The sequence below is a fragment of the Protopterus annectens genome, chromosome 5.part0 (genome assembly GCF_019279795.1).
Source record: "Protopterus annectens isolate FY-2018-M chromosome 5.part0, PAN1.0, whole genome shotgun sequence".
In the NCBI taxonomy this organism is placed as follows: Eukaryota; Metazoa; Chordata; order Ceratodontiformes; family Protopteridae; genus Protopterus; species Protopterus annectens.
In genome coordinates this window covers 205354435-205373941 of record NC_056735.1, presented here as the reverse complement: position 1 = coordinate 205373941, position 19507 = coordinate 205354435, and the positions used below count along the sequence as shown (strand labels likewise).

Sequence of the window (19507 nt, the reverse complement as noted above, 5' to 3'; positions counted from 1 at the left end):
GCACAATCGGAAGCATGGTGGTGGCAGTAGCATGCTTTGGGCGGGGTGGGGTTCTATATCATATGTTTGAAGTTCCACAACTTCGAATCATTAAAGGTCGAACCTCTTAATGATCAAAGTTTCTGAAATTCGAACTTGGAAAAAAGGAAAAACAAAACTCTATGTAGGGGGGCAAGCCCCCCTACACCCGCACTCATCCATGCTACTTAAATATACCAACTCCGAGATCTAACTATATTGTACAAAAGGGAAATCTTACCTTATGGTGATCTCCATTATAAGCTTTGAAGTTTTAAATCTTCGATCATTAGGGTTCGACCTTTTATGATTAGAAGTTTTAAAACTTCCAACTTATGATAGGGATGTGCGTTGGGGTTGCTTTTCATCAGATGGAACTGGTGCTTTAGGAAAGGTGGAGTGAATTATGAACAGTTCCAAATACCTGTCACTTTTGGCCAAAAACCTTCAGTCATCTGCTAGTAACCTCAAGACGATATATGTGCAATAACAGAAACCTGGTTTAAGGCTCCAGAGAGCACCCCAGCACTATCAGGCTGCAACTCGTACCATACATTTCGGCCACAGAACCCGGACCGAAATACAAAAAGGCGGGGGAGTATACATATTCATCAAGGATACCCACACCTCCAGGTTTGTGGCACAGCACGATGCTTCAGAGATTATCCACGTGCAACTAACAATGAGCAAAACTGCAATTCAAATTGTTGCTTGCTACAGATCACCCACCATGTCCCAGGACCCCATTCCGCATTTCTGGAAACACTGGGTAACATAAAGGTCCTACCAAACGCCCTAATATTGGGTGATTTCAACTACCCAAACATTAACTGGGAGAACTACTCAAGTACTAACTCCCTTGCCCAACATTTCCTAGAATTTATAAACTCAAATGCCCTGGAACAACTGGTCAACACTCCCACCAGAGGTGACAACATATTGGACCTGGTCATCACCAACATGGGCGACCGGTGTTCCACACCAGAGGTCAACCCCTTGCTGGGTAGATCTGACCATAAACAAATCACTTTTGATAGACACATTCCGACCCCACCCCCGGACAAGGAAACCACCATGAAAAACTTTTCAAAAGCAAACTTCACATTACTTAAGACGGAGGTGGAAAGTTTCAAAGCTCCCATGCTAAAGGATAACGCTGTCCAAGCTTCAAAATCCTTTACTAATGCATGCCACAGGCACCTACAAGAATGCATGTATCATGCTATCCCAAGCAAAACCAAGACTCACTCCTCCAAGAAAAGGAAACCAGTCTGGTGGACCCCTGCCATAAACAAGCTATACAATAGGAGGAGGAAACTAGTACAGAAAAGAGTAAAATTCTAAGAAGGGAAGACATCTCTGATCAGTATCAGCAAGAAACTATGATCGCTCATAAAATCGTCCAAGGTGAGCTTTGAAAGAAAAATTGCCAAGTACTCCAAAGATAACCACAAGGCATTCTTTAGCTATGTCAAGAATCTAAGTGGCAATGCTCAGATCTGCTCAAAGTTAGTGCAGAATGACACAAAATACACTGAAACAACCAATATTGCCAACATCCTGGCAGACAGGTTCAGTGCAAACTTCACCCCCAAAAGGGCCCATAACCATACCAGAAGAATGTAGAGCCCCTAAAATCACAGACACTCAGGTTAAAATAGCCCTCTCCAAAGCCAAAAACACAGCATCAATGGGACTGGATGGTGTCCCAGGCTGCATCCTACACAAGCTCAAACACTAATTAACCCATCACCTAAACACACTGTTCAAACTCAGCCTCTCCACAGGCTACGTACCCATAGAGTGGTGCACAGCAACAGCTGTTCTGTTCCACAAAGGTGGAGCCACAACAGACCCCGGGAACGATCTCCCTATAAGCCTGACTAGCTTGGTCTGCAAGGCTATGGAGCACATCATCATGGAACTCATTAACAGAGACATTGGGAACCTCCAAACACTGGACCCTACCCAGTTTGGCTTTGTTAAGGGCAGATCATGCCTCCTAAACCTGATGGACTTCTTTGAGACAGTTACCAAGGCTATAGACGAGGGAAAGGTGGTACACACAGCCTACCTGGACCTCTCAAAGGCCTTCAACACCATTCCCCATTCTGCTATTATAGACAAGCTCACCAGCCTGAACATAAACCCCTGTGTCACAAGATGGGTTGCCAACTGGATCACGGACATAACCAACATGGTGAGAGTTGCGGGTGCTAGGTCTGACTTTAAACCGGTTACAAGTGGCGTTCCCCAGGGCTCAGTCCTAGGACCCCTCCTGTTCGGCATATACTTCTCAGAGGTACAGACAAGCACAGGAGAACTATGGCTGACCAAGTTTTTTACGAAAGCGTTGAATAAAGTGGAAGTTACGCTAGTCCGTGGTTTCGTATTTTCCAAGCCTTGAGCAGTTTTTTGATCTATTTTTTTGTTCAGCTGCTTTGTCGGCTTTTTGATTTTCATTAAGCCATATTAGTTATATAACCTGGCATGCCCCTAACCCCTTTAAGGAGTGAGCCTCTGTTCTGTACTCTCTATCTTTTCAGGGATTCACATATCCCTTATTGACTACTTTTGATGTCCATATGACTTCACAAAATTCCACTGTATCCCTAGATCATTTTACCCATACCTATAATGACCCTGACACCATACCCTCATATGGGAGAAAGAGTTCAAATGGGTTGTCCTACATTTGGTCAAATGCACTTTTATCTACTCAAGTGCATCTAACAGCTCCAAACACAAAAAAGAAAACAGTAAAATGCAAGCTGAAAAAAATAATAATCTTTGTGCCTGACTCTGCGGGACAGAGGAATGGAGCCCTTTCTGCGACCCAGTCACCCAGATGGCCAGTGTTCATTTAGCAGCACTAGAACTGAAGGAGTCAGGCTCAGAGGAAGGATCATAGCCTACATACATCCCTGGGTAGGGAAGGAGAGAATGGAGGGGTGAAAGAACATATAGGGAAATGTCATTTTTTGATGGCGGTTGCACCATGTTGTAAAATATCCAGATAGTAGTTGTCTCCTTTGCTGTTCATGGAAACTAAATATACTATAGTATCATGTGAAAGAACTGGCAAAATGTTAAGGACCTGGTGTAGGATCTGTGAGGCAGTGTCTGCAAATCTTTTGACATGACCCCTGTTGGATGCTGTAAGGTCCCAGTTGCAAGTGTGGCTAATTCTACACAAACATCTGTGTCCAGCTTTATGGGCAGGGCTTATATCCCACTCAATTTCATTGTGACGCCAGCACGTCTTCTCCCTTTCGTATGGTGCCTGTCCACATGGTTGCTGCTGACAATGTTCCAGGCATGGAGATGTTTGTATGACACCTCCTGGCAGACTCTACTATGTCATGCAGAGTGGTAAATGCAACATCATGGATGCTGACCAACTACTGCAGAGGCTGCATAAAGCATCTTATTAACAGCAATACCCCTATGTACCAAAAATAATGATGTCCAGAATAGGTGATAGTCATGGCTCATCTAACTAATTTTATACATTTCTCTATCATGCTACCCATGTTTGATTTTATTTACTTATTGCATTTGTTTACCAGGAAAGTCTGACTGGGCAGAAACCCCTTTTCAGTGGAGGTCCGAGAAAAAAAAAAAACAATACATGTACATTTTTTAAATAAAGACTTTGATTAGCACACAGATAAAATATGAAAAATACTTTGCAAATTATGCAAAACAAATTACAATGTTTCAGTGGGAGTTAAAATGTAAGGAGTTCAGGATAATCAAAAGTGAAATGATGTTATAGGTGAGTAGAAAATATACCTTAATTGTCAGAAGTGGAACAATATTATTTGTAAGTAGAAAAGAGGGATTACTGAGTACAAGTAATTATAGTAAAACTAGAGAAAATGTCATGTGTTTACATACTTTAGTATGCTGTTATGTCCTCATGTACATACAGTACATACCACAGTATTTTCCACTAACATATTCATGCCCCTCCTGACCATTACCACTAACCACAGTACTTCTCATAATGCATCATGCTTTTTATTGCCTAGTACCCCCCAACAGTAGAATGAGGGATGCGGATGCCTAACTTTGCTCACATGATTCTCTGTATCAGAATTACGTTATGATGCAAGCAGGTTATATTACAGTCTTGGTTCTGCATTTCCATTTAGCTGTTATTTTTGTTGCCAGATAGACAATTTAATTTGGTTTGTCTGTGTGTGTCTGTGTGTGTGTGTGTGTGTGTGTGTGTGTGTGTGTGTATGTCTATGTCTGTGTCTGTCTGTGTCTTGTGTAATTTCCTTTAGCTCCAAACTCTTGTATGCTATATATTTACCGCAGTGTCTTTTTGAGTATTATTGGTGAGTATACTCCAGCACCAACAGTAAATGGGTTAAAAGGCTGTGTGGGGAGATGGGCTGCATAACAAAATCAGGGTGATTCAGTAAAAAAAGATAAAATGACTTTCTTGACAGAAACACTTGGATTGAGTAGGAATTCGCAGTACTGCCACTGTAAGTGAATGGAGAGGTAGGACCAGAGAAAATGTTCTTCTCTGATGGGAACACAGATAACAACGTGTGGCTGCAAAATTAAATTAACTCAGTGAGGCAGCTACCCCCCCTGGCAAGCTATTTTGGGATGCAACACATTAAATGATGATGCACTGTGCACAACAGTTCTGCTGGGATAGTAGCAATGCAGACATCTAAATATTACAGAGGACTTTCTTTTCAGTTGTTGGATGCAGTTGTCCTTTAAAGGGTTATTTTTTTTTACTTTTTTTCATATGCAGCTCTGCATTCAGCAAGCAAGTTAAGTAACTGGAGGTCTTTAACAGAAGCACATTTTGTGTGCCCAAGACTTTACTGCTCTTCTTCTTAACCATATTAACTAGTGAAATCTAAGACAGAAGTTTATGAAAGAATGTTAATGCTCAACCAAAGTCTTTATCTGCACCAAAATTCCTCACTTCTGTGTGATACACTGTTCTGTAAGAGCCTATCATTTTGGTGAAGAAAAATATTTGTTCATCTGAAGTAATGTTTCGATCCCCAAACATCCCTTCAGTCCATTATAATTGAAAGTGCTTTTTACTAAAATAATTACTTATAAGTTGTACTATGTTCTTCCCAAAGAAGAACTAGCAGCTTTTTCCCCATCCAAGTTTCCAAAATCCACCCTTTTGCTGTAATGTACAGTTTTAGTTATGATTGCCCGCCTCATTGCGTGGTTCCTCACCACTCACTGAATTGACAAGCCTTAAACTGTGAGGTTATCCCCCCACCTTCACCACTGTTCTGCAATTCACTATTTATAGCCATCCTCTACATATTGTGTAGATACTCTTTATTATGTACTAACTAGATCTGAGTCTCTGTGGTGGCAAGTGTTAGCTGGGGACCATCTGATATGGGCTGCACTGGAATCCAGATGCATTCATAGTGGAAATGAATGTACATAATTCTGATTTAAGAAGGTCATTTAAACGGCCCTTACCATCCAAAGGGGCTTCCATCTTTTTTTCTTTATTTTTACCATCATTTAGTTTCACTCTTTGGACCCCAAGGAAATGTATGACTGCCGTGTCTCAGCAACAATGCCCAATTCATATTTTCTTCTTTCCTCCAGCTGTGTGCTTGCACTTTAGAAGTTCCCAAAAAGTGTCTCCACCTTTGCTGAATATCGATTGTCTTAGGATTATTTCTAAGGTCAGGCACAATAATTTTAGATGAGTGTCCTGTTTCTTTCCTGTTTGGTTGATCTTACCGTTGTGAATACCTAAAAGTGTTCCTTTCTCCATTGTGTTACATGCAAGTCTGAGATCCCTTAAAGTTGTGTAAGCTTTCTTAGAAATGTACATATTATGTAAATGTCATCTAGCCGACTGCTGTAAGCAAAAAAAATAACACAATTAGTTATACTTATTAGTGTATAGGATTGCTACAATTATTTAATGTGCTGCATTGTGTCAGGCAGGTACTGTGCATTGTGGGATCTTATGTGATAATAAAAATGTGAACTTGCAAATTAGCCTATAGTTCAGACAACAGTCTTTTTTTATAAGAATGCATGTCGTCTTCTTATGCCGATGTATTTTTCAGGTGCAATTAATTAGGTGTTTGGTTTTATGATTTCAGAAAACTGATAAGTACAGCAACTACCCAGTTTACCACAGTGTGTATGAGACGTTCGAATTAGTGGAGAAGTTTTATGACCCCACATTCAACCAACACCGTGCAGTAGCTCAGATGCGAGCAGGCTGGGTATATGAACTTGCAGATCGACCAGTTTTACCCTTTAATGCCATTGACTATGCAAAAGCCTTGAAAAGCTATGTAGAGGAAATCTCTAATGTTGCAAAGGAAAAACAGATTGATGTTTCTTTTGGTAGGTGTTTTATCTGTAGTATACTTCAACTTTTTATAATGCCTGAGTCATAGTTTTCATAGCAAAGGTACTACACCAGGCATTAATTATATACTAACACTGGACTGTTAACATGACAGACACTGTTTGCTAAACATGAGTTAGAAAAATAGTAGTGAAAAAAAGCTGAAAAGAAGAAGAGATATGGCATTTGTGGGGGGGGGGGCAATGAAAGTGGTATGAGAAAGTGAAAAAAATGATGCTATTGATTGTGAATATGTATTAAGTATTAAAGTAAATATCTTGTGGTGGGTTGGACGTATTGCAGGAAGGAGACTTTTTGCCTCTACTACTTTGTATGTCTCCCTAATGTATATTCTGTTACTTCTTTAACTCCTAATAAGAAAGCAGAGTGACTTTTATGTTACAGGAGGCTAAACAAGTGCTGTGTGGTACTCTGTAGGGTTGCAGCATTTCACACTGGCAAAAAAAAAACACATTGGTAGAAGTGCATAAAATGTATATGTCATGTCTGCACAGTGCACATGCATAATAACTCTTTTCAGATGCATTTGAATCCTGTGAAATAGGTGCAGTGAAGGAATGGCAAGCAGAAAAGTGGAAACTGAAGGAAAGCAAAAAAATATAGTACAACAATTAAGGGGAGTGGGATGAAAAACAGGGAAAACTAAAATACACATATTAACATTGCAGTAAAATGTGGACAGTGTTCATTCATGGGAGAAGGATAGATGGGTTTTAATAGCAAAGTGGGGGTTGCAGAAGAGTGGAAGAAACAGAAAAGATTCATAAAATTTGCAGAAACAGCATTCAGGTTATGTCAAAATATTTACAGAGACAGCATTCAGGTTATGTCAATGAAAAAAATTCTTTATTTGTATAATCTTTTCAGCATACATAAATCCAATGCAATTAACTCAAAATTCATATGAATACTTAAACAGTAAAAAAAGTGTAGAAAATCTTATTGGTTATTTGTTACCTCACTTGGGAACACATCCTTTCTTCTTAGTAAATGTCATCTACCGTTGCCACTTGTCCCATATTGTTCATTGTTTTGTACATGATGCCACCAGTATCTCCTAGGTTGTCTAATTTGTGTGCCAGCATTTTTATGGTATGCATCAAATTCATTATTAAATTCTAAATAGTCAGTATTTCCATCCCCTTTCTGGTGTTCTACCACCATTGTCCAGTTAAAAAAAAAAACACTTGATTAGATTTGCATAACATCTCTTCTGACTGTGATATCTTGTAGACCTAGTACCATTGTTGCAATCCTAGGACTGTTGTCCCCAAAGCTTTTTAGATTCATGGAGTGTTACTAGGCTAATCACCCAGGGGGGGGGGCTTTCAAAGCCTAGCCATGTTTTCCCGAAAGAATAATGATGTCCTGAATCCAAAGAGGACATTGAGAGCCAGGCATTTATAAGCTACCTCTGTCCATAAGGGACATGGGTGCCAGGCCTCATGTAAATGTCCTATTCCGCATCCACTGGTCTAGGTTGCTAAAAGCCTGAAGCCAAAACTACCATTTCCCATACTCACCTGATGTCTACTCTCCTCTATGCTTCATCTATCTATACAAATCTTTCCAAAACTAACCTAAACAAACTAGCAACCTCCTACAACAACATTGCCAGATTTGCCACTGGTTCACCATATAGAATTCAACACTGTTTAAATCTCAGACAACTAGGCTGGCTTGAACTCCAAAACCAGCTACTATTTCAGCAACTTACAATTACCCACAAGACTCTCTTTCATACCAATAGGACTCCTATTCTTTGTAGCATTGCAACTCCTTATAGAAATCTCACTAACCTACGCTCAGCAAATAAACTACAAATATCCACCCTGAAATCCCTCAATAAAGCCGGAGCCTCCCTCTTTGCAAATTCTGTGGGTAAGAGTTGGAACAAACTCCTCAGCAACCTACAGTTACTTCCATCCTTGTCACTATTCAAACAACAGCTAAAACTACACCTTAAAGAACATTGGTTATGCCCATGTACTAATCCAGATTAACACCTGCCAGCTATCATATTTCCTTTCCCCCCTCTACTACCCACTACAGCACAACCACATCTTATTCATTCATAGTCAGTAATGTAGTTTTTCTGTTTCCTTCTAACTTCATTAAACTTACTCTTTTTTTTTTCTATAATCACTCTCCACCTACTGATATTGTTCTACATCTATGTTAACTCCGATGCTACCATTGCCACTTCACACTTCCTGATATTCTTCTATGCCTTTGTTAATACTTAGGCTACCTACGACATTTCAAGCAAACCTTGTCTAACATAACAACCAGATGGTACCTTTCACCCCTCCACTCTTTTTTTCTTGTCCAAATATTGCTAATCCTTATTCCTCTTGTATATACTGCACTTAATACTACCGACTCGACACCCTAAATTTTCCTTCTCTGTCTTGTTTGTTACTTCTTTGCTAACCTCTCTTTCTCTAATGTTGTTTGTTACTTCTTTGCTAACCCAATCCTCCTTTAATCTTATTTTTTTTTGTTTCCCTTGTACCATTATTGTTGTATTTTTTATCTGCTTGCTACTGAAGCTACCATAGTTCATTAATAGACACCCTTTAGATATGAACTGCATTTATTCTCTGTAGTAATTTACTGTTCACAATTTTACTTTTATTTGCAATCCTGTTATATTACCTTATATTGGAGCTTGCATTAATTCTTTGTAATAATGTACTATTTACAATTTATTTTGTATCTTTTATTTGTATTTGTAGTCCTGATACATTACCTTAATGTTGGAGCTTATCTCCCCGGGCCTCTACTGAAAATGGACATGTATCCAGTTAGACTAGCCCGGTCAACAAATGTAAAATAAAAAATAAATAAATAAAATAAGGTTGCACTTAAAGTGGGTAATAAACAAACTCAGTTTCACATGGATGGGAAGCCTGTTCCATAGAAGTGGCAGTCTCTGGGGCACATATCTTTCTCTCCAGCATATTTGGTTTAAGTCACAGAAAAAAATAAGGTTCCTAAATCTTGTATTTCTCATACTGTTTGGCTTAGCAATATGCAGGAGATTCATAACTGTGGGATTTGTGGATGCCTTGTAAGCCAAGCGTAGCTCAACCCTCAGCAATCTGTAGGAGACTGAGTACAAGGAAAGGGCTTTAAGGTGCTCTTTATCAGGAAGGTTTGTTACTCCCCTCTGTTATTTTTGTAAGGAACCTACCAAAGTGAACATTGTACTCTATGAATGGTCCTGATAAGGGTGGAGTACAGTAGGATAATGACAATTTGTAACTAGATGTCATGCCCTCATTTATAATTTGTGCAACATAAAAGGATTTCCTCACCACTGTGGCCATATGGTGGTCGAAGGTAAGGCTACTGTTTATGTGCGTGTCCAGATCCCTGAACACTGGGTCAACTTTTAGGGTTGTATTATCAACATGATAATTAGCTGAGATGGTTAGCTTCCCAAAGGGTAAAATTATGCATTTTTTAACATTGTGTTTAAGACCATGGCTTTGGCACCATTGTAAGTCAGAGATGGGCCTTCCTGAAGAATGCTAGTGTCTGCAGGGGAGTCGAGGATAACCCCCAGCTTGCAATCATCTGCAAACTTAGTCAGACAGAAATCTTCAGCATTTGCTTCAATTTCAAAGAAATAGATGCCAAAAAGGAGCGGGTCCAGTACCAACCCTGTGAGGGACTCCAATAGTGACTGGCCTCTTGGTGGAAGTGGCCTCACCTGTTTGACTTTCTGGATCCTATCAGTGATCCAGTTGGCTATCCATCGGGTGATAAAATGGTTTATACCTAAATTAGTGAGCTTGTTTACAATGGATGTAAAAAGTGTACACACCCCTGTTAAAATTCCAGGTTTTTGTGATATAAAAAAATGAGACCACAATAAATCATTTCAAAACTTTTCTCCCCATTAATGTGACCTATAACCTGTACAATTCAATTGAAAAACAAATCTGTTAGGGGAGTAAATATAAAAAAAAAAACATACAATAAGCTGGTTGCATAAGGGTGCACACCCTTAAACTAATACTTTGTTGAAGCACCTTTTGATTTAATTACAGCATTTAGTCTTCTTGGGTAGGAGTCTATTAACATGTGCACATTTATGCAACCAGCTTATTGTATGTTTTTTTATTTTTTATATTTTTTCCCTAACAACCCGCGGTAGTGGTGCTGCGGTAGCGTTGTCGCCTCACAGCAAGACGTTGTCGCGTTCGATTCTCAGCTAGAATGTTTCTGTGTGGAGGCATGCGTGAATGGGCATGCCTTCGTTGAAGGTTGTGCGTCAGGTCTGGTAACTCGGCACGTAAAAATCCACTACCAAACATTAACGGACCAGAGTTCCACTGTGGCGACCCCTAACCGGGATAAGCCGAAAGACACAACATATTTTTTTCCCTAACAGATTTGTTTGTTTTTTGATTGAATTGTACAGGTTATAGGTCACATTAAAGGTGGGAAAAGTTTTGAAATGATTTATTGTCATCTCATTTTTTTATATCACAATAACTGGTATTTTAACAGGGGTGTGTACACTTTTTATATCCACTGTATAATACATGAATGGGGTATTGTATCAAAAGCTTTGACAAGGTTGAGGTAAGCTTTGTGCACAATCTTGCCTTCATCCAGTGTTTTGGTGACCCTTTCAAAAAAAGTGCGCCAGATTTAATAGTCATGACCTTCCTTTAACAAAGCCAAACTGTGAGGGGTCCAGCATTTGAAGGTTAGCTATATCCTCATTTATCATGTCCATGATGATTTTTTCCATGGCTTTACATATGAGGCTGGTCAGACGTATGGGCCTGTAGGTACCTGGATCAGTGGTTGAACCTCCTTTTTCAGAAGAATGACTGTAGCCATCTTCCATTCCTCAGACACAAAACCTGATCGTAGACTCCAGTTGAAAAGAAATTCAGGTGGACCAGAGAGGTCATGTTTCATGCTATTTGCTAAGCATCCTGGGATTTTATCTTGGCCCATTGATGCAGTTTTTTTTTTCGCCTTGTAAAGTGCATTGATGACCTGTGTCCTAGTAATGGCTGGGAGGATTGTGATATGCAGTATTTCCTTTGGACTACTGGAAGGGGAGAAATTTGAGCTGAACCTGTCAGCCAAAAGGTTGACAGTGGCCTCTGGTTCACTGTGGGTGATGCCATTTGCAATAGGTTCCACACATCATTGCATATTTGCCCTGAGGTTATGGACATAGCTATAGAAAGCTTTGTGGTTGTCCTTTGCCTGAGAAGCTATTTTTTCTTCAAACTTAACCTTTGAAATATTAATTAACCCTCTTAGCTGCCTACTTAGATTGGTCAGGGAGCTTTTAGTATGTATGGCTTTGTTCCTGCTACACTTGGCCAAGGGTTTTTTCTTTTGTTGTTTAACCGATTGATACTGTGATTTCACCAGGGTGACTTGTCTTTTGAGTTTGTCTTATTCTTAATACAAGTGGGCACAGCTCGCTCTATACAGTATGGCTGCACAAAGATTTTCTAAATAGCTCAGCATATGCTAAGGTTTTTATTGGGTTTGAAGATGCTAGAATTTAGCCAAAGTGTCACTTAGTAGAGAGAAGTTAGCCTTGGAATAGTTCCTAAAGGTTTTTGGTTTCACTGGATCCCTGGATTTAATTTTTATTTCAAGCAGTACTGCCTTATTGTCAGATCTGACAAGTGAAGACATTACATTGGTTGAGGAACATTGCCCCCCCTCCCCATGTTCTTAAGTAGAAGGTCAAGGATGTTTGTACCCCAGGTAGGAAAATGGACCACCTATTCCAGAATGTTGGTATTAACAAAGTTTAGGAATCACTGGGCTTCACCATTAGAAGTGGTGTAGGATTCCCAATCTATAGAGGGGTAGTTGAGATCTCCCATGAATATTGTATTGGGTTGAACAGTGAGGGACTCTGGCACATTGAGACAGGTAGTATGGGTTCTTGGAATATGGAGGAAGACTGATAGGTTGCAAGGATATGGTATAAGACTCTTTTTATGGAGGATGATTGAACATGCACGCATTCCAGTGGGTCATGCACTTTAACTAGCCTGGATGTGAGGTTGGTTTTACTATAGACCGAGACTCCTCCACCTTTAGTTTCCTCTTGTGCATTAGCTAGTCTAAAGGTGTGAAAGCCATTATAACTCTGCATTATTGGGGTTCTTTCTCCAACTTTAAACCATGTGTTCATTACTATACAGATGTCTACACTCTCTAGGGAGAGGAAGGCTTGCTGGTGTAGGAGTTTCTTGTTAAGACTTCTAGCATTGAACAGTACCACCTTCAGATATTCCTACGTAGGTTCAGTTAATTTGTGAGGTTTATCAGTTTGGCATTGCCTAAAAAGGGCACTATGGGGGTGGAAAAGGTCTTTGCCAATATCCAAAAACCTAGAGGGGGTAAGTGCAGACAACAAAGCAGTGTGGTCTGTCAACTATGTCCTCCCAAGCCATCATATATTGTACCCCCATGGATTGACACCAGAAGCTAAGGCAATTGTTAAAATCAATAATTTTCTGCTGGTAATGTGGCATCATCCCTGGAGAAGGTAGTATGCTGCTCAGTGCTAGGCTCATACCTGCCTGAGACACATAATCAGTGAACTTGATCATGTATCACTTTATATAGTTATGGGACGTACATCTCAGGTCATTAACACCCACATGGACTAAGACTCATACTAGTACCGGTGATTCACTGACATGAGTGCCTGTGTGACTTGATGGATTCTAGCCCCAGAAGGACAGCTAACTGTGACTCTTTCATTATTCAGTCTGGTGAGGGGGACATTTGTGTGCTTCACTATAGAATTACCACTGACCAGGACATTTGGCTGTATGCTGGTTTGCCTTAAGGGCTTAGCAGTAAAGGCATATAGTTTTACCATGTGTATCTGTGGGTGGTGTTTTAACAGAGTGTTTACATGATGGCTGAGGACCCTTTCTTTGATTCTGCTGTGCAGGAGGTCTTAGTGTTTTAGGAAGGTTACCTGTAAGTGCCCCAGCATAAGGAGTTTTATGTGTAGGGTCTTTACCCTGTGCAGTAGGTGTGCTGTACGTGCCACTGACAACCTCTATAGGATTAGTTTTGGTTGTTTGAGAGATATTTGCCTCCAGTGTTAAAGTGTATTTACACCTGTCACATACTTTATCTGTTTTATTAAGAATAAGTGGGCTGACAAGAGTACATGAGGCAATTGCTACAGTGCCTCAGAGTACCTGTCTTAACCACACTGGCCACAGAGAGAGTCAGTAAGTGCATATCCACGGCCACTGATGTACTAGGGAGGAGTGAGGGAACTTAAATATTGAACAGGTCAATAAGACACGGAACGTCATGAGCAGCACTCAGCTATGTGCAAAGTAGATGTTCAAGTAGTCAAAAAAATCTGTCTAGACAATAAGTATATTTTAAGGGAAACTTACACTGCAAGACATCTGTGTGTACACAGATTAAAAGAAATAAGACACTTTTAGAATAATAGACACACTAAACCTTCAACCAGCAATTCACAACTCAGAAGGGCATAGACTGTCCTCTCCTGCCACAAGAATGTAGACTACAAACCTCCCTTATGTAAAATAACTGTTTTTGGAGCCCAAGTGCTTAAACCAGAACAAAGACATTTAGAATAACAGGCACAATAAGCCATCCTCAGCAATTCCCAGCTCAGAAGGTAGATGTTTAGGAATTCATCCAGAGCCCCTCACAAGTGATCTAATATTCTAATCTGGAAAACAAGAAGTGTCAGGCATGTTCCAAAAATGTCTGAGCTAAAAGGTTAAAAAAAATGCCCCTCCCATATCATATTCAAAACGTTTTTGTTTGCATGAAAGAAAAATGTGGAACAGTACTAAAAACTGTAGCTGTGTGGTACAGATGGATAAAGCCCTGACTGTAACCTAGGCAAAATAAGTTAGAGTAATGTCTCAAGTGCTGAAAAAGCTAGACAGGGACAGTGGTAATGAGCTAATGAGCAGGCCTTGATTACTTGTCCACTGTAGTGGGAAGGAGAACTGGTTCCCTTTTGTGTAGTACTCCCAGCTAATGATGATGTTGGTCATTGGCTGGGAAAGTGTCTGCTTGGTATCCCAAGCAAGTGATGGTAGCTGTCAGGATGCACATTTGCAGGAACACTCACACCAGCACCACTTCACTACAGAGCATCCAATGATCTCCCTCAACATTTGAGTGTTCCTGCAAATGTGCATCCTGACAGCTACCATCCCTTGCTTGGGATACCAAGCAAGTGATGGCAGCTGTCAGGGTGCACATTTGCAGGAACACTCACATCAGCACCGCTTCACTACAGAGTATCCAATGACCTCCCAAGCAAATATTGGTAGCTGTCAGGTTGCACATTTGCAGGAACACTCGCATGTTGAGGGAGGTCACTGGATACTCTGTAGTGAAGCGGTGCTGATGTCACCACCTGGAAAAGGGTTCAGGGCTTAATGGGAATTCCCAGCTATCTGAATTAATGAGGGCTCCACAGCAGACCCATCAGCAAAATGGAAAATGGTATCAGTGTAGAATTTTAAGCCATCTTGTGTGTCTTGAGGCAGAAAGGGAATTTGATGGTGATATTAGATTTCCACCTTGAGACCACAAGCAGCTAACTGGAATGGTCTGCAGAGTGATACAGCAAGCCATTCTGTGGACAGTTAAATGTAGTTGGGGCTGATGGTTAGGATAAATGCACACTCTTTGCTGCCTGGATGACAGCCTCCTTCAAAACGGATCTTGCCTTGAGACAGGGTGGAATTCTTGGGTGGAGTAATAAATAGGCAATGTCCATTTGAGGGAAGAATGAACAGTTGGCAGGCATGGATACAAAAAGTATTTAGAAAAGACTGTTCAAATTTAATTTGTATTTTCATGTTGCTGTTACAGTTTTACTACTGAATCATTTGTAGAATTTTCACTTGGTTATAAAAAGACATATTCTCCAATCAAGTTGAGTACAACAAGCCTAGTCCATGTTTGAACGGATTTGAATTTAAAATGGTTGCTCAAGCACTGTTTTCCCCACTGCATCCCATGAATGTTAATCCCACCATTTATGTATGTCACACATCACTTCAGTACCTAGTCAGCGTCTCATGAGCTTTTGTTATCAAGTATCTCTAGAAAGCAAAAGATACGCAAGCTGGTGGGTGTGTTGATTGATTTGGTAATGTCAAATTATTAAGCAGTGCATCTTTTGACCTTCTTACAGTAAAGAGTGGCCAATTTAAAGTACTGTGATATCACTACACATTAGTATTCCTTATGTCTGCATGTGAGCATGCTTTGGGGCCTACTGAGACAGCAAGCAATGTAATCCAAATTTTCAAATCATAAGCATCCATTCTCATGTCTAGTGAAAATAATAAACAAGAGCTGATAATCGACTACATTAACTCATGAGAAGCTGGCCATTGCATCAAGACAACAGCTGGTTACATGCCGTCATAGCATTTGAACACCTTAAAATGATTTAATGAGTTTAGTTATTAATCCAGACTTAAAAGACAGTTGAAAAAGTAAAATCTGTGTTATTGATTTGGTAGGTGGGAAACTTCTCTTAGAAGTGACAATGTCACCGATATAACATGTAGCACACTTACCTTTGGTGCAGAAGACTGTGGCTTTAATTCCAACACCAAGTAGATAATTTGCTGACAACGCAATGCAGCATAGGGATGGGCTACACTCCTGAGTGTGTTGTCCTTTGGATGAGATGTTAAACCGATGTCCCACTTGCTTGAGTTGATGTTAGCTCATGTCAATGTAAGAGATCCCATGGCATCTATCAAAAAGCGTAGGGGAAGATTCTCAATGCCCTGGCCAAATTTCAATCTTTGTAAACTATATAAGAAAAAGCAAAAGAAATGTAAGGTTTTCAAGAACACCCACCAATAGTTTGATTCAGACTTCGGATTATTGGTTAGGCTTAAAATGGCCCTTCAGGGAAGTTAGCTTAGTATTCACCTATGCGCTATGAACCATTATAGGTTTGGTACCTGTGAACTGTGGGTAGGGTTAAGAACTAAACCTTTTGTTAAAGGGTAAAATAAACCATTTATGGCTTTACTGGAAAAGCTCACTCATAGACTACTGTCAGGGAAATATTAGCTTAGTTTTGCTTTCTTGTCATTTGTATTGCTTCTTTGCCGCCTTCTAATTTGTATATTGTGTATTTTCTTTATGCTGTTTTACTTTTATTCTGCTTTGAATTGCACATTTAAACTAGGCAAGAGACCACAGCTGTTTCTCTTGTAAGTCGCACAAAAATTATATTTTTCCCACTTTGTCCTGTTGTGTTTTTAAACATGTGTCTCTCTAGTTGCCAGCCTCATATGTTAATTTGACCACATATTTCCTTCCCTCTCCTCTTTCATTGGCTATTGTCAGTAAGCACAAAATTATTATTTTGCAAAATCGCGTTCCTTCAGCTGTTTATATTTATTGGCCATCCCAGTGTACTGCCCACCCTCTTCTAATCTGTCTTGCTCTTTTAAAACTAGTGGCTGTCCCCTTAGATTGCTAAATTCCTATGTGGTGTGGTTAGATAATACTCTGGTCTGTAGATTTTTTTATTGAGGTTGGGCATGTGACTTAATACATGTGGCATCTGACTTCTGATCAGAAGATTGTAGGTTCATTTCCTGCCACCGTAGTCCAAAAGCAACACAACAGTTTGTAGTATTGGTGATATTGTCATGAGCATAGCTACCTTCCAAGCAATTGACCTAGGTTCGATTCCCAGCCAATGCAGGAAGTCTGTACATTTAGACACTTGTCTCAATGGGGCTGTGGATAAACAAAAATATAATACTTGTTTAAGATTGCTGTTGATTGAGTTACCCCCTTTTTCATATCTGCCAAGTATACACTGTAACTCTTAGAATGTTAACACATTTTTTTTCCTGTCTTACCTTTAAAATCTGCAGTAACTAGTCCAAAGCAACCAGTTATTGGAGAACCTGCATCCTGTCTCTCAGTAGTCATCTTGGGATTAGTGTTTCTCTCTTGCTTCTGGTGAGAGAAGGAGCAAAGGGACATTATTTCCTGGAGACTGCTGATCACCAGAAAACCTGATAACTGCTTCGTAGGTGCCAGCTTGGAATCTGTGTGTATATTTTGCTCCTGTTGAGAGAAGAAGCAGAGGGCATTAATTCCTGACTGTCTCTGACTGGGCAGTGAGGGTCTGTGTGAGACCTTCCTGATTGGTATGGTTGCTGTTTAAGCCATCGACCAGGAAAAGGCTACAACAAGCATACAGACCCCTGCATCATCTCGGACAAGACTGTTGATCACCAAAGAGCCTGTGACTTGCTTTTTATCTTGGGATTCCTGCTACTGTTTTGTTTCTGATTAGAAGAGAAGCAAATTGGCATTGTATCCCAGCAGTGTGAAGCTATGGTGAGAACAGCACTAGTAGCAGGCAGTCAGGAGAGTCCCTTCTTGTCATCATTCAATGGGCATTGTATCCCAGCAGTGTGAAGCTATGGTGAGAACAGCACTAGTAGCAGGCAATCAGGAGAGTCCCTTCTTGTCATCATTCAATGGGCATTGTATCCCAGCAGTGTGAAGCTGTGGTGAGAACAGCACTAGTAGCAGGCAATCAGGAGAATCCCTTCTTGTCATCATTCAATGGGCATTGTATCCCAGCAGTGTGAAGCTATGGTGAGAACAGCACTAGTAGCAGGCAGTCAGGAGAATCCCTTCTTGTCATCATTCAATGGGCATTGTATCCCAGCAGTGTGAAGCTATGGTGAGAACAGCACTAGTAGCAGGCAGTCAGGAGAGTCCCTTCTTGTCATCATTCAATGGGCATTGTATCCCAGCAGTGTGAAGCTATGGTGAGAACAGCACTAGTAGCAGGCAGTCAGGAGAGTCCCTTCTTGTCATCATTCAATGGGCATTGTATCCCAGCAGTGTGAAGCTATGGTGAGAACAGCACTAGTAGCAGGCAGTCAGGAGAGTCCCTTCTTGTCATCATACAATGGGCATTGTATCCGAGCAGTGTGAAGCTATGGTGAGAACAGCACTAGTAGCAGGCAGTCAGGAGAATCCCTTCTTGTCATCATTCAATGGGCATTGTATCCGAGCAGTGTGAAGCTATGGTGAGAACAGCACTAGTAGCAGGCAGTCAGGAGAGTCCCTTCTTGTCATCATTCAATGGGCATTGTATCCCAGCAGTGTGAAGCTATGGTGAGAACAGCACTAGTAGCAGGCAGTCAGGAGAGTCCCTTCTTGTCATCATTCAATGGGCATTGTATCCCAGCAGTGTGAAGCTATGGTGAGAACAGCACTAGTAGCAGGCAATCAGGAGAATCCCTTCTTGTCATCATTCAATGGGCATTGTATCCCAGCAGTGTGAAGCTATGGTGAGAACAGCACTAGTAGCAGGCAGTCAGGAGAATCCCTTCTTGTCATCATTCAATGGGCATTGTATCCCAGCAGTGTGAAGCTATGGTGAGAACAGCACTAGTAGCAGGCAATCAGGAGAGTCCCTTCTTCTCATCATTCAATGGGCATTGTATCCCAGCAGTGTGAAGCTATGGTGAGAACAGCACTAGTAGCAGGCAGTCAGGAGAGTCCCTTCTTGTCATCATTCAATGGGCATTGTATCCCAGCAGTGTGAAGCTATGGTGAGAACAGCACTAGTAGCAGGCAGTCAGGAGAATCCCTTCTTGTCATCATTCAATGGGCATTGTATCCCAGCAGTGTGAAGCTATGGTGAGAACAGCACTAGTAGCAGGCAGTCAGGAGAGTCCCTTCTTGTCATCATTCAATGGGCATTGTATCCCAGCAGTGTGAAGCTATGGTGAGAACAGCACTAGTAGCAGGCAGTCAGGAGAGTCCCTTCTTGTCATCATTCAATGGGCATTGTATCCCAGCAGTGTGAAGCTATGGTGAGAACAGCACTAGTAGCAGGCAGTCAGGAGAGTCCCTTCTTGTCATCATTCAATGGGCATTGTATCCCAGCAGTGTGAAGCTATGGTGAGAACAGCACTAGTAGCAGGCAGTCAGGAGAGTCCCTTCTTGTCATCATTCAATGGGCATTGTATCCCAGCAGTGTGAAGCTATGGTGAGAACAGC

At 40.8% G+C, this 19507-nt stretch overlaps 1 protein-coding gene across 1 annotated transcript in view; it reads left to right on the top strand.

Annotated features, from left to right (window-relative positions):
- Nucleotides 1–19507, top strand: part of LOC122802144 (glutamate carboxypeptidase 2-like) — a 1578923-nt gene that overhangs the window by 1479501 nt on the left and 79915 nt on the right. The window contains exon 17 of the mRNA XM_044071823.1: nt 6144–6393. Within this exon, the coding sequence (XP_043927758.1) occupies nt 6144–6393 (250 nt within the window). The remainder of the gene's footprint in view (nt 1–6143; nt 6394–19507) is intronic.